The sequence below is a fragment of the Oncorhynchus clarkii genome, chromosome 7 (assembly GCF_045791955.1).
Source record: "Oncorhynchus clarkii lewisi isolate Uvic-CL-2024 chromosome 7, UVic_Ocla_1.0, whole genome shotgun sequence".
Classification (NCBI taxonomy): Eukaryota; Metazoa; Chordata; class Actinopteri; order Salmoniformes; family Salmonidae; genus Oncorhynchus; species Oncorhynchus clarkii.
This window is the reverse complement of record NC_092153.1, coordinates 44,345,649-44,359,598: the sequence shown is the minus strand read 5'-3', so window position 1 is coordinate 44,359,598 and position 13,950 is coordinate 44,345,649. Positions and strand designations below refer to the sequence as shown.

At 45.8% G+C, this 13,950-nt stretch overlaps 1 protein-coding gene across 1 annotated transcript in view; it reads right to left on the bottom strand.

Moving 5' to 3' along the window:
* The window catches only part of LOC139413352 (inositol 1,4,5-trisphosphate-gated calcium channel ITPR1-like), a 143,317-nt gene that overhangs the window by 56,011 nt on the left and 73,356 nt on the right, over positions 1-13,950 (bottom strand). The window contains exons 41-44 of the mRNA XM_071160611.1: positions 12,857-12,898; positions 10,233-10,280; positions 9,533-9,662; positions 6,663-6,850 (exon numbers count right to left, since the gene is read on the bottom strand). Of these exons, the coding sequence (XP_071016712.1) occupies positions 6,663-6,850; positions 9,533-9,662; positions 10,233-10,280; positions 12,857-12,898 (408 nt within the window). The remainder of the gene's footprint in view (positions 1-6,662; positions 6,851-9,532; positions 9,663-10,232; positions 10,281-12,856; positions 12,899-13,950) is intronic.

Here is a 13,950-nt window from a genome sequence, read left to right as displayed (position 1 = left end):
CTCGGCAAACCATTTCTGTATGGACCTCGCGCTGTGTATGGGGGCATTGTCATGCTGAAACAGGAAAGGGCCTTCCCCAAACTGTTGCCACAAAGTTGAATGCACAGAATAATCTATAATGTCATTGTATGCTGTAGGGTTAACCTTTCCCTTCACTGGAACTAAGAGGTCTAGCCATAACCATGAAAAACAGCCCCTGAACATTATTCATCCACCAAACTTTACAGTTGGCCCTATGCATTGGGGAAGGTCTGGCATCCGCCAAACCCAAATTCGTCCGTCGGACTGCCAGATGGTTAAGAGTTATTCATCACTCCAGAGAACGCGTTTCCACTGCTCCAGAGTCCAATGATGGCGAGCTTTACACCACTCCAGCCGACACTTGGCATTGCACATGCTGATCTTAGGCTTGTGTGCTGCTGCTCGGCCATGGAAACCGATTTCATGAAGCTGCCAACGAACAGTTCTTGTGCTGATGTCCTTGCCTAACAGAGTTCCTCTGTGGAGGTGGGAGAACTTTCCAGAAGGACAACCATCTCCGCAGCACTCCACCAATCAGGCCTTTATGGTAGAGTGGCCAGACGGAAGCCACTCTTCAGTAAAAGGCACATGACAGCCCGCTTGGAGTTTGCCAAAAGGCACCTAAAGGACTCTCAGAGCATGAGAAACAAGATTCTCTGGTCTGATGAAACCAAGATTGACCTCTTTCGCCTGATTGCCAAGCGTCATATCTGGAGGAAACCTGGCACCATACCTAAGAGGAAGCATGGTGGTGGCAGGCTCATGCTGGCGGGATGTTTTTCAGCGGCAGGTACTGGAAGACTAGTCAGGAACGAGGCAAAGATGAACGGAGCAAAGTACAGAGAGATCCTTGATGAAAACTTGCTTTTCCTTCACTCTGCGGTCCAACTCATCCCAAACCATTTCAATTGGGTTGAGGTCGGGTGATTGTGGAGTTCAGGTCATCTGGTCTTTAATCAAATAGTATACCTGTATACCACCCCTACCTTGTCACAATACAACTGATTGGCTCAAAATCATTAAGGAAATAAACTTTTAACAAGGCATACCTGTTAATTGAAATGCATTCCAACCTCATGAAGCTGGTTGAGAGAATGCCAAGAGTGTGCAAAACTGTCATCAAGGTGGCTACTTTGAAGAACATATATTTTGATTTGATTAACAACTTTTTGGTTACTACATGATTCCATATGTGTTATTTCATGATTTTGATGTCTTCACTATTATTCTACAATGTAGAAAATAATAATTATGAAGAAAAACCCTTGAATGAGTAGGTGCCCAAACTTTTGACTGGTACTGTATGTTAATGTGTTATTTCAGTTTTTTGTTGTTGTTGTTGTTGTCTGTTTTTGCATTGTCACTACCGGGTATTGTGTGTAGATTGATGAGGGGCGGGGGGAAACAATGTAGAATAAGGCTGTAACGTAACAAAATGTGGAAAAAGTCAAGGGGTCTGAATACTAAGTAAATATTTAACAGTGTTGCGTGCTCTGTCAGAGATAGGCTTAGTAGACAGGTTCACAGTGACCAGACAGCCCTGTGAAATGATAGGTCAGTCAGAAAGCAGAGTTCAATCATTATACTGTGTAATTGTTCTTCTAATTACAGGCAACCAAACATATCCTCAGAATACAGTCCAGAAATGAGATCACACATCCATTAGGCAATTAGTTAACCTCTTGAAGCTAGGGGGCACTATTTGTATGTTTGGAAAAATAATGTTCCCAAAGTAAATGGCCTATTTCTCAGGACCAGATGCTAGAATATGCATATAATTGACAGATTAGGATAGAAAACACAGTTCTGTTATACTCATTGTCTGTGAGTATAACAGAACTGATATTGCAGGCGAAACCCTGAGAAAAATCAAACCAGGAAGTGGCTTCTATTTTGAAAACTCTATGTTCCATAGCCTCCCTTTGCTCCATTTAAAGGGATATCAACCAGATTCCTTTTCCTATCGCTTCTTCAAGGTGTCAACAGTCTTCAGACATAGTTTCAGGCTTTTATTTTGAAAAATGAGCCAGAAAGATAGCATCGCGCTCACATGAGTTTTGCTCGCGCAACAGAGTTTGGACAGCTATTGTTTTTCCCTCTCCTACTGATAAAGACATTTGCGGTTGATATATTATCAATTATATATTTTAAAAACAACGTGAGGATTGATTCTAAAAAACGTTTGACATGTTTCTTTGGACATTACGGATATTATTTGGAATTTTCGTCTGCGTTGTCGTGACTGCTCTTTCCTGTGGATTTCTGAATTTAACGCGCCAAACAAACAGAGTTATTTTGGATATAAAAATAATCTTTATGGAACAAAAGGAACATTTGTTGTGTCACTGGGAGTCTCGTGAGTGAAAACATCCGAAGATCATCAAAGGTAAACGATTCATTTGATTGCTTTTCTGATTTTCGTTACCAAGCTACCTGATGCTAAGTGTACTTAATTTTTTGTCATGCGATCGATAAATTTACACAAACGCTTGGATTGCTTTCGCTGTAAAGCATAATTTCAAAATCTGACACGACAGGTGGATTAACAAAAGGCTAAGCTGTGTTTTGCAATATTGCACTTGTGATTTCATGAATATAAATATTTTTTGTAATATTATGTGAATGTGGCGCTATGCTATTCAGCGGTTGTTGATGACAATTATCGCACTAAAGGGATGGGTAGCGTCAAATTAAACCATCTGGTAGCATGCCCATGTACAGTAAATAAAATGACCCTTCACTCCTCAGTCAGCCTGCAAGCAGAGCAGTTACAGGCTGACTGAGCAGTTACAGCCAGCCTCCTTAGCCTGTAAGCAAAGCAGTTACAGTATGTGGCTCTGACAGAATGACTCAAAATGAGATGTCAGTTTCCAGCCTCCCGTCTCTCTCTGACATTTCTATTAATACATTTCTCTAGAAGGGATGGGTTTTCTAATAAGTTATGTTTTTTATATCCCTCTCACAAGACAAAGATGGAAATAGAACATAAAGCGGTTTGGCGTTTGAGCACTGATAATAACTGATAGTGAACCAGGAAGCTTGTTCAAGGCAATGTTCCATCATGCAAAGAACAAACAATTCAAGTTAAATTAAAGAGTCAAATACTGAACAATGACCTAATTTCAGGTTTTACAGAGGAGGAATGCAGTTTATCCCATGAAACATTACAATGACCTCACTATAGCCTGCAGGCTGTTCTGCCTACTGCCAGTGTAGTAGCCAATAGTGTGGGCCTCAGTATGGGCCAGAAAGCCTTCCAGACAGAGCAAACAGCTTTGCAATCTAATTGGCGCTTATCACTACTATTCGACCTATTTGGATTTCAACAAAAACAAAAAAATGTTTTACCTTAATTTAACCAGGTTAGTCTCTTTGAGATACAAATCTATTTTTTCAAGAGAGACCTGGATCAGTTCTGGAGCAGAGCCTTACATGGGACTATATGTCTCTGGACTGGAGTAGCCATAAATGGTGAGCATGTCCATACTGCAAGGACCTGACGCCGGAGATGAGAAGCAGGTACGGGGAGTCAAACATTTATTCAGGAACAGACATAGAAAACAACAGGAACAGCGTCAGCACACTTGTAAACAAGGACATATGACAATCCCGAAGCAGGGAACAGAGCTAGAAAATAGACAGATATAGGGAAGGAAATTACACAAGTAATTGAGTCCACGTGTGTCCAATGAGCGCTGATGCGCGTGGTGGGGAAAGGCAGGTGTGCGTACTGAAGGTGGCTTGAGTGAGTAATGTTGGGGAGTCTGGTGCCGTCGAGCGCCACAAGGAGGAAGAGCAGGACGCTTCTTCCATGTTTGATTTGATATCCCAGGAGAAAGCCAGAGAAAGGCATCAAGGAGTTAAAACATAATCTCACAGAACGCTTCATGCTCACAAAATGATGTGACTGACTACCCACAACATTTCTAAAAGGGGAGTCAAATGGATTACAAACAATGAAAGCCATAATTACAGCTGGGCCTGGAATCCCAATTACACAAGCCGTGTCAGTGACAGCCATCTTGTCAGAAATCAGAGTAAGCAGGAGCCTTCATAGGAAAGTCTTTCATTAGTATGGTGAGAACATAATCAGTGGGCATGTTAAGAGAGTTAATGTCCCCAGTGGTGGGAGCACACAGAGGAGAGGGCTGCAGAGAACCTGGCCCCTTTCCCCCAGCATGGCTGGCACACACAGCTCAGTGCTGCAGCTCTGCTCCCAACGCTGCCTTCACTTTGGCACTTCATACGACCCCTCCCTCCTCCCTTCCCTTCCTCCCTCTTTCCCAAAGCAAATCCCGTTGGCCTGGCGACGGCCCCAGATTATCACAAAAACAAACAAACAAACTGCATGGATAAATCTGTGGCATGTTTTTGTCCTGCTTTTCATTTGGGCAACAAGAGCCCTTCTGTCCTAGAAGAGGGGCAGCGGGCCCAGCATTATGCAACAGGAAGAAATGTGATGCGTCTGCTGATATGTTTTAGATTGACTCAGCACCATATGTGACCCCGCAACAAAGCTCACTTGTCCCCTGCAAAACAAGAAGGAAAAAAACAAACTGGCATTATGAAACAAGAAGCCCTGTTTGAAGTTGAGCAGGCTCCTTGGCTACAAAGCAGGAAGAATCACTTTCCCTGGCAGCTATCTGCAATGCTTTCCTGAAGGGAGGGCTTTTCCAAGGCCCCAGTGGGAGTGCAGGAAAGCATAATGGTGTTTAAGAGTGGGAGGAAATGAGATCATTGTGACAAAATTGTTCTATAAACGAATACGCTTTACCTAATAAAAAAAAAAGGCAGGCAGGATCAGCGATTGATTCCCTTACGACAGAAGTATCACACTGAGTAATTGCAGTAATTCCCCTGCTCAACTCTCACACTCGCCCACACTGCAGTGAGAAACTCTTCAGAATTAACACTCTCGCATGGGGTTGGCAACCACCAAACACACACGACACAGATGACTTTGCAAACACTAACCCAAACTTCAAAAGAAAGCATTGCCACAAAGCCAAAAGGAAGACACGCCCATGGCACACACTGCTGGCTGCTCTTAGCACAATAGAAAGCCGTCTTAGGCCTCACTGTCCCCTATCTGAGATATCTACTGCAGCCCTTATCCTCCACATACAACACCCTTTCAGCCAGTCACATTCTGTTAAAGGTCCCCAAAGCCCACGTATCCCTGGGTCGCTTGTCTTTTCAGTTTGCTGCAGCTAGCGACTGGAACGAGCTGCAACAAACACTCAATCTGGACAGTTTTATCTCAATCTCTTCATTCAAAGACTCAATCGTGGACACTCTTACTGACAGTTGTGGCTGCTTTGCGTGATGTATTGTTGTCTCTACCTTCTTGCCCTTTGTGCTGTTGTCTGTGCCCAACAATGCTTGTACCCTGTTTTATGTTGCTACCATGTTGTTGTCATGTTGTGTTACTACCATGTTGTTGTCATGTTGTGTTGCTACCATGCTGCGTTGTCATGTGTTGCTGCCATGCTGCGTTGTCATGTGTTGCTGCCATGCTATGTTGTCATCTTAGGTCTTTCTTTATGTGATGTTGTGTTGTCTCTCTTGTTGTGATGTGTGTTTTGTCCTATATTTTTATTTCATTTATTTGTATTTTGTGGATCTGTGTGAGTCTAGCCAGTGGGAAGGTGGAATACTACCTAGGGAATGGCTGTTCTACAGGTGTCTGCTCTGTCTGGAACATTGGGGCTCCCATGGCTGCTCCTCTTCCCTTGTTTTGACAGTACAGTGCTACCCAGTTAAAAGCCAAGTCTGAATGATTTGAGGCTCTCTGTATTAATGAGCCAGGGACATGCTGTGGTTATGTAACCTGAGAGTCATGTGAGTGCCTTTGAGTACACTGCCTGAGCTGTGTGAAGCCAAGCCAGGGTTCATCAGGTAGAACTACTATGCAAATACAAGCCCACGCACACACAAACGTGGGCGATAAGCAGGGAAATGTAATTGGCCTACAATCAGCAGCACACCCTCCCCCCACCATCCCCTGTTCCTCTCTCAATCTTGCTGTGAGGTTAGAGAAGTGAAGGACTGTGTTGCTATAGCAACCCCTGGCTGACTGGCTGAGAGGAGAGGAGGTGGTGACACCAAAGACAGTACATCATGAAGATAGGCTAAAACTACTTCTCCAATACAAATCCCGATCACACTTGTAGGTGATGCCAATGCGAAGTTGGCTAGCTGAGCTCCTCCTTCGATATAAAGTTATTTTTGATGAAAATGAAAACTTTCACTAGGTTGGAATAATAACATGTTCAACTACTTAAAACATTGGCTCGAATCTAGATTGTTCCTTATGGTTTAGAGAAAATGAACAACTAAAGAAGAATCATTCACTTTTCTCATTGACTTCTCAAACCCCAGACCCCAACCTGGTCTGTATGGTCTATTTCGCAAGCGTTTCCGGAAGTCTCTGGTTGTTCTGCCTCTGGGTTTAGAAACTCTGTGGTGACACATTGGGGAGCTACTCAGAGCCTGGACCTCTCCCACCAGACAGATCATTAGTTCAAGCTCTGCCTCCACTTCCTGCTCTCCTCCTCTGGGCCCAGTCTCTTTCCCTCTACCGCCTCTCTAGCATGTTCTATTCATATTACATTATGCACCTGGCACGGGTTCATTCTCACCTGGATGACCGTGTTACCGCCCTCCAGCAGGGCGATGGCTAATAGGATGCTCTCCTGGAAGATACGATCGCTGGTGGCGTTCATGATGAGGTCAATTACCAGGTCGGATGCTCCCTCTTTATCCAGGCGGCACTGGACCTCATGCAGGGTCAGCTCCCCTTGGGCCGCGGCCGCCCCTGAACTCACCACTGGGGAGGGACAGAGAGAGAGGCAGAAAGAGAGGGATAAGCAGAGAGGGACAAGGAGACAGGTAGAAATAGAGAGACAGGGAGAGAGGGACAGGGAAAGAGGGACGGGAGGAGTGGGACAGGGAGAGAGGGACAGGGAAAGAGGGACGGGAGGAGTAGGACAGGGAGAAAGGGCCAGGGAGAGAAGGGCAGGGAGAGCGAGACAGGGAGAGCGGGAGAGGGAGAGATGGCCAGGGAGAGAGGGCCAGGGAGAGAAGGGCAGGGAGAGAAGGGCAGGGAGAGCGAGACAGGGAGAGCGGGAGAGGGAGAGATGGCCAGGGAGAGAGGGCCAGGGAGAGAAGGGCAGGGAGAGCGAGACAGGGAGAGCGGGACAGGGAGAAAGGTACAGTGAGAGAAGGTCAGGGAGAGCGAGACAGGGAGAGTGGGACAGGTAGAAAGGTACAGTGAGAGAAGGGCAGTGAGAGCAAGACAGGGAGAGCGGGAGAGGGAGAGATGGCCAGGGAGAGAGGGCCAGGGAGAGAAGGGCAGGGAGAGAAGGGCAGGGAGAGCGAGACAGGGAGAGCGGGAGAGGGAGAGATGGCCAGGGAGAGAGGGCCAGGGAGAGAAGGGCAGGGAGAGCGAGACAGGGAGAGCGGGACAGGGAGAAAGGTACAGTGAGAGAAGGGCAGGGAGAGCGAGACAGGGAGAGTGGGACAGGGAGAAAGGTACAGCGAGAGAAGGGCAGTGAGAGCAAGACAGGGAGAGCGGGAGAGGGAGAGATGGCCAGGGAGAGAGGGCCAGGGAGAGAAGGGCAGGGAGAGAAGGGCAGGGAGAGCGAGACAGGGAGAGCGGGAGAGGGAGAGATGGCCAGGGAGAGAGGGCCAGGGAGAGAAGGGCAGGGAGAGCGAGACAGGGAGAGCGGGACAGGGAGAAAGGTACAGTGAGAGAAGGGCAGGGAGAGCGAGACAGGGAGAGTGGGACAGGGAGAAAGGTACAGTGAGAGAAGGGCAGTGAGAGCAAGACAGGGAGAGCGGGAGAGGGAGAGATGGCCAGGGAGAGAGGGCCAGGGAGAGTAGGGCAGGGAGAGAAGGGCAGGGAGAGCGAGACAGGGAGAGCGGGAGAGGGAGAGATGGCCAGGGAGAGAGGGCCAGGGAGAGAAGGGCAGGGAGAGCGAGACAGGGAGAGCGGGACAGGGAGAAAGGTACAGGGAGAGAGCCATCAAGAGCCTGAACAATGACATACAGTACACAGGAGAACTTTGTCACTCTAAATGAGAGTAAAACTACTATTCCACCACTCAATAGATTTTGGATTTATTTGGATCCCAATTAGCTGACGCCAATGGCTGACAGCTAGTCTTACTGGGGTCCCACACATAAAGAAAAAGACATTACAGACCAAATACTTTAGAATTGAATTACATCAAAAGGATTGTCAAATGGGCAGAATGAATAGATCCATCTGTCTCTTTCCTCTTCATTGATTCACTGCATCATTTGCTTATTATATAATGTAATGAAATTCATTTTGATGGACAACTAAACCAAAGACGGGATGCCACAACTATAGTGATCATCATTCAGTCCCTTGAAAATAGCTGTATTTCCTGGCTAAGACTAGCTAGCCTCATCCAGTCATGATGACTTCTCCAGCCACACGAGGAAGTCGACGTGTGATAATGTTACCCAGAGGGCCACTCTCTGGCTGTGGGAGCAGGTGTGTCCACACTCCACAGGACTTTCTAATCTAGAGCCCATATCTCTGGTCGCCTGGCAACAGCACGTCCTGGCTCAGCCAGAGGAGAGGGCTCGTATGCTGAGGGACAGACCCCGGGTCCAAAGGCTTAATGGAGGACAGGGGCAGGCAGGCATGATTAAAATGGGGCTGCAATGAATAGCAGCCGCTTACGGGCTCCTGACCTATTTTGTGTTTTTTTTTACACTTATCTTAACTTTATTTTGTACATGATGACTCCACCATCATTTCCTATGACCGAAAACTTCTGGAGATCAGAACAGCGCTCATTAATCTTGATTTGGATGACAATTTCTATGTCAACGATTTGGCAGCTCTGGACGTTCTGTACTGGACGACTGTACTCTGGACGACTGTACTCTCTACCGCACAGCAAGCGATACCGATGCACCGAGGCTGGAATCAACAGGACCCTGAACAGCTTCCAACCCCAAGTCAAGACTGCTAAATAGTGAACCAAATAGCTACCCAGACTATCTGCATTGACCGTTTTTGCACTAACTCTTCTGAATCATCACATATGCTGCTGCTACTGTTTATTATCTATCCTGTTGCCCTCAATAACCTCCTACCCCTGCACATAGACTTGGTACTGGTACCCCATGTATATAGCCAAGTTATTGTTACCCATTGTGTATTTATTCCTCGTGTTATAATTTTTTCCTATAATTTTTCTATTTTTCTCTCTGCATTGTTGGGAAGGGCCCGTAAGTAAGTATTTCACTGTTAGTCTATACTTGTTGTTGACAAAGCATGCAACAAATTACATTTGATTTGAGGCGGAGCGTGAACAGGAAGGAACTCATTCCTTTTCTCCAAGCATGGAGAAGAGACCAACCATGACTCATCACCCTGATTTGAAAACTTTAATACTCTGAGGTATTGAGATATTCAGCCAGTCCGTACCACCTTATCCAGAGAGACAGAGATACAGAGACAGACAGGTACCTGCTCGAGGTTTCCCTTCTGTTCCAGGGGGGACAGGACCATTGCTGAACGTCGTCACACTGTCTCGTCTGGCCCCAGGTTTGATGTTCCCATAGTAACGATTCACCAGAATCTGCCTCAGAGCTTCACCCTGGTGGAGAGAGGTGATGTCAGAGGATTGAGCCTAGTTCGTCATCATGAGATAAGGACTCCCAACATCAGTGTTATCAGCTTAGAATACCTCAACTCTGATTGGGACTGGCACCCTCATACAGTCAGTCTCAAGATATTAACCCTGCATTTTCAATCAGTGGAAACAGTGTGCTTCTTAGAAAATATTGTTTTCTTGCCTTTGTTTATAACCTTTGCCAGGTAAGAGGCAGAGCATGCTAAAAATCTGACCTCTGATCTCAACTCTGATTGAGCATCGCGCCTCATACAGTGTGTCTCAAAAGCAGTCTTCCAACTCATATACAGTACATATCATTTCCCTAATATTCCTCCTGAAACCCATTGACACCCACATCCAGTGGCCAGTTTGTTAGTGGGGGGGTGGGGGGGGGGTAACCCTGTGAGTAGGTGGGCATGCTGTGGAAGCAGAGTGGCTGCAGGCCAGGTCAGGTGCATCAGTGCATCAGGACAGCCAGCTGTGGTGGGCCAGAGAGAGCAGGTTGGCGAACTCCGGAACGGAGAGGATCAGACCGTACTGGACTGTACCTACCCTTCTCTGGTCCTCCAGTTGCTTCTGGGGCTGGTTGGGATCAAGCTCCTAAGGGTGAGGTGAGTTAGCAGAAAGTAAATCAAAGAAAAGTCCAAAAAAGGAAAATTAGGGGAAAACAAAAACAAAACAAGAGAGGGGTGTTAATACTGTGCACATTAGTCACCTTCCTTACATGCAGGGAACTGAGCCAAAGGATTTCATGCAGTTAACATAGGGAGGTGGGTGGTGTGTTGGGGTGGATGTGGGGTAGGAACATAATCATGCAAGGCTTCGTGAAAATAGTCTTAAGCACCGGTTAGAGAAGAAAATTGAATAACAAGGTGGCTTGCTGTTAGAAATAAAATAACATTTATTTACAACCATCCCATTAACTTCACATCTCATAATCACTTTAAACTTTTTTACGTTCACAACGCTAAAACAAGGTGTAAACTTTGCTGTTCAAACCTTTGATATTGGGTTATTTCAACCAACAAACTAGATGGCTCAGAGTGACTCCATTGTTACTTTGCAGTTGCAGCACAAATGAAACCATGTTAAATACACAAGGGAGCAACAGGCTGCAAGGGGCAGAAACGCAACTCAAACCATGAGAAAAAACCCATCCCTTTCCAGATGACATAACGGAGTCAGTGCAGTGTACTAGTAGTGGTACTGACACAGTGTAAACCCATGTTCCCATCTGCCATGGAAAAACACCCAGCACGCTGCTCCAAGATCCGGCAGAAAGAAGGTAAGGAAACTGTTCTTCACTCAAAAACCTACAGAGGGATGGAGGGATGAATGGAGGGAGGGAAACGGGACATACAGTGAGGGAAAAAAGTATTTGATCCCCTGCTGACTTTGTACGTTTGCCCACTGACAAAGATATGATCAGTCTATAATTTTAATGGTAGGTTTATTTGAACAGTAAGAGACAGAATAACAACAACAAAATCCAGAAAAACGCATGTCAAAAATGTTATAAATTGATTTGCATTTTAATGAGGGAAATAAGTATTTGACCCCCTCTCAATCTGAAAGATTTCTGTCTCCCAGGTGTCTTTTATACAGGTAACGAGCTGAGATTAGGAGCACACTCTTAAAGAGAGTGCTCCTAATCTCAGCTTGTTACCTGTATAAAAGACATAAATCCACAGAAGCAATCCATCAATCAGATTCCAAACTCTACACCATGGCCAAGTCCAAAGAGCTCTCCAAGGATGTCAGGGACAAGATTGTAGACCTACACAAGGCTGAAATGGGCTAAAAGACCATCGCCAAGCAGCTTGGTGAGAAGGTGACAACAGTTGGTGCGATTATTCTCAAATGGAAGAAACACAAAAGAACTGTCAATCTCCCTCGGCCTGGGGCTCCATGCAATATCTCACCCTGTGGTGTTGCAATGATCATGAGAAAGGTGAGGAATCAGCCCAGAACCACACGGGAGGATCTTGTCAATGATCTCAAGGCAGCTTGGACCATAGTCACCAAGAAAACAATTGGTAACACACTACGCCGTGAAGGACTGAAATGCTGCAGCGCCCGCAAGGTCCCCCTGCTCAAGAAAGCACATATAAATGCCCGTCTGAAGTTTGCCAATGAACATATGAATGATTCAGAGTGCAACTGGGTGAAAGTGTTGTGGTCAGATAGACCAAAATGGAGCTCTTTGGCATCAACTCAACTCGCCGTGTTTGGTGGAGGAGGAATGCTGCCTATGACCCCAAGAACACCATCTCCACCATCAAACATGGAGGTGGAAACATTATGCTTTGGGGGTGTTTTTCTGCTAAGGGGACAGGACAACTTCACCGCATCAAAGGGATGATGGACGGGGCCATGTACCGTCAAATCTTGGGTGAGAACCTCCTTCCCTCAGCCAGGGCATTGAAAATGGGTCGTGGATGGATATTCCAGCATGACAATGAACCCAAATACACGGCCAAGGCAACAAAGGAGTGGCTCAAGAAGAAGCACAATAAGGTCCTGGAGTGGCCTAGCCAGTCTCCAGACCTTAATCCCATAGAAAATCTGTGGAGGGAGCTGAAGGTTCGTCAGCCTCGAAACCTTAATAACTTGGAGAAGATCTGCAAAGAGGAGTGGGACAAAATCCCTCCTGAGATGTGTGCAAACCTGGTGGCCAACTACAAGAAACATCTGACCTCTGTGATTGCCAACAAGGGTTTTGCCACCAAGTACTAAGTCCTGTTTTGCAGAGGGGTCAAATATTTATTTCCCTCATTAAAATGCAAATCAATTTATAACATTTTTGACATGCGTTTTTCTGGATTTTTGTTGTTGTTATTCTGTCTCTCACTGTTCAAATAAACCTACCATTAAAATGATAGACTGATCATTTCTTTGTCAGTGGGCAAACGTACAAAATCAGCAGGGCATCAAATACTTTTTTCCCTCACTGTACATGGGTCGGTTCACAGCATAATTAAAAATCCACAAGGGGAAACATTTGCGTCTGTGTGTTTTGGTGAGTGGGCAGTGAAAAGGGAAAGGATTTGACTGTTTCCATCTTGATGAGCGGGGAGGATGGATGACTCAGATTATCTATATTCTACAATCACCCATATTAGAGTGCTAAGGCCCAGGCTGTGCTGAGGCCCAGGCAATATGGGTGTTGAACTCACATCTGCAGCAGGGACTTCAGGTTCAGCCGGCAGAGGGGCCAGCTGAATAGATAGACAGATAAGACAAATGGTCTGGGTTAGTCAAGGTCTGGGTTAGACCACAGTCCGTGGGCAAATTAACCTCAGGCAGCTCTCAGGTCACTTGCCTCACAGTGCAAACAGATCAATGCAAGGCCATGCCCGCTTCACCAAGGACCTCCTTGTATGTCTGGCTGGTTACAGTTGATCAGTTGGCCCATCATGTGCCCGACAGCAATAAAAGCGCATGACTCAAAGCCAGCCACGACGAAGGGCACAACAAACACGCCCTTATCTGACGTTTCTATGCTAAGTCTCTACTGTTATTAGAGCACGTGTCTGTGTTATATAATCAAACATCACTATTATACTCTCCCTGTGTTCATATGCCTGCATGGGGTTGCCCCTGCTTTCTCCCAGTTGCTTGCATTGCAAAATGAACACCTTGACGTAGGACAATGAATGGACTGTTTAGTTAATGTGAGCAGATTAGAAATTGCAGGTCCTAAAATGAAGGCCAAGGGCTTTAAGGGACAAACCAGACTTGCAGATATGGCTTTTAGTGGCATGATGGCGCTACAAGTAGGCCTATTAGTGAAACAGTGCATAATAATACAGGCAAATGGAAACAAAACATGTACGAATACATTTAAAAACCTAACACATTAGCTAATGCTGACTTGTTGATGTTGTTCATACTCAATGTTTGACAAAGTACCCCAAGAGAAAAGAGAGACATTTGATTTTCTGTGGGCTGACTGCTGAAATGAAACGCTTGCTTGAACACCAATGTTAAAAAGGACTTTTAGGAAGAGAGAGACAGACTGACGGATGTGATACATTTAAATGGTGCAAAGTGAAAAGGCAGAGACAGATACACAGACAGACCACAGTGCCTCAGTAACGCAGTCATGCTGACTCTGAGTAATTGTGAGACTAGACAAGAATCTCCCCTTATCAGGCCCCTGTTTACGTAAAACATCCATTTGCACAGGAAAAAGGATGATGCATGCAAACAAGGCTCAAAAGGTTTTAACCCTGATTCACTTGTCGAATTCAATTAAAGCACAACATCA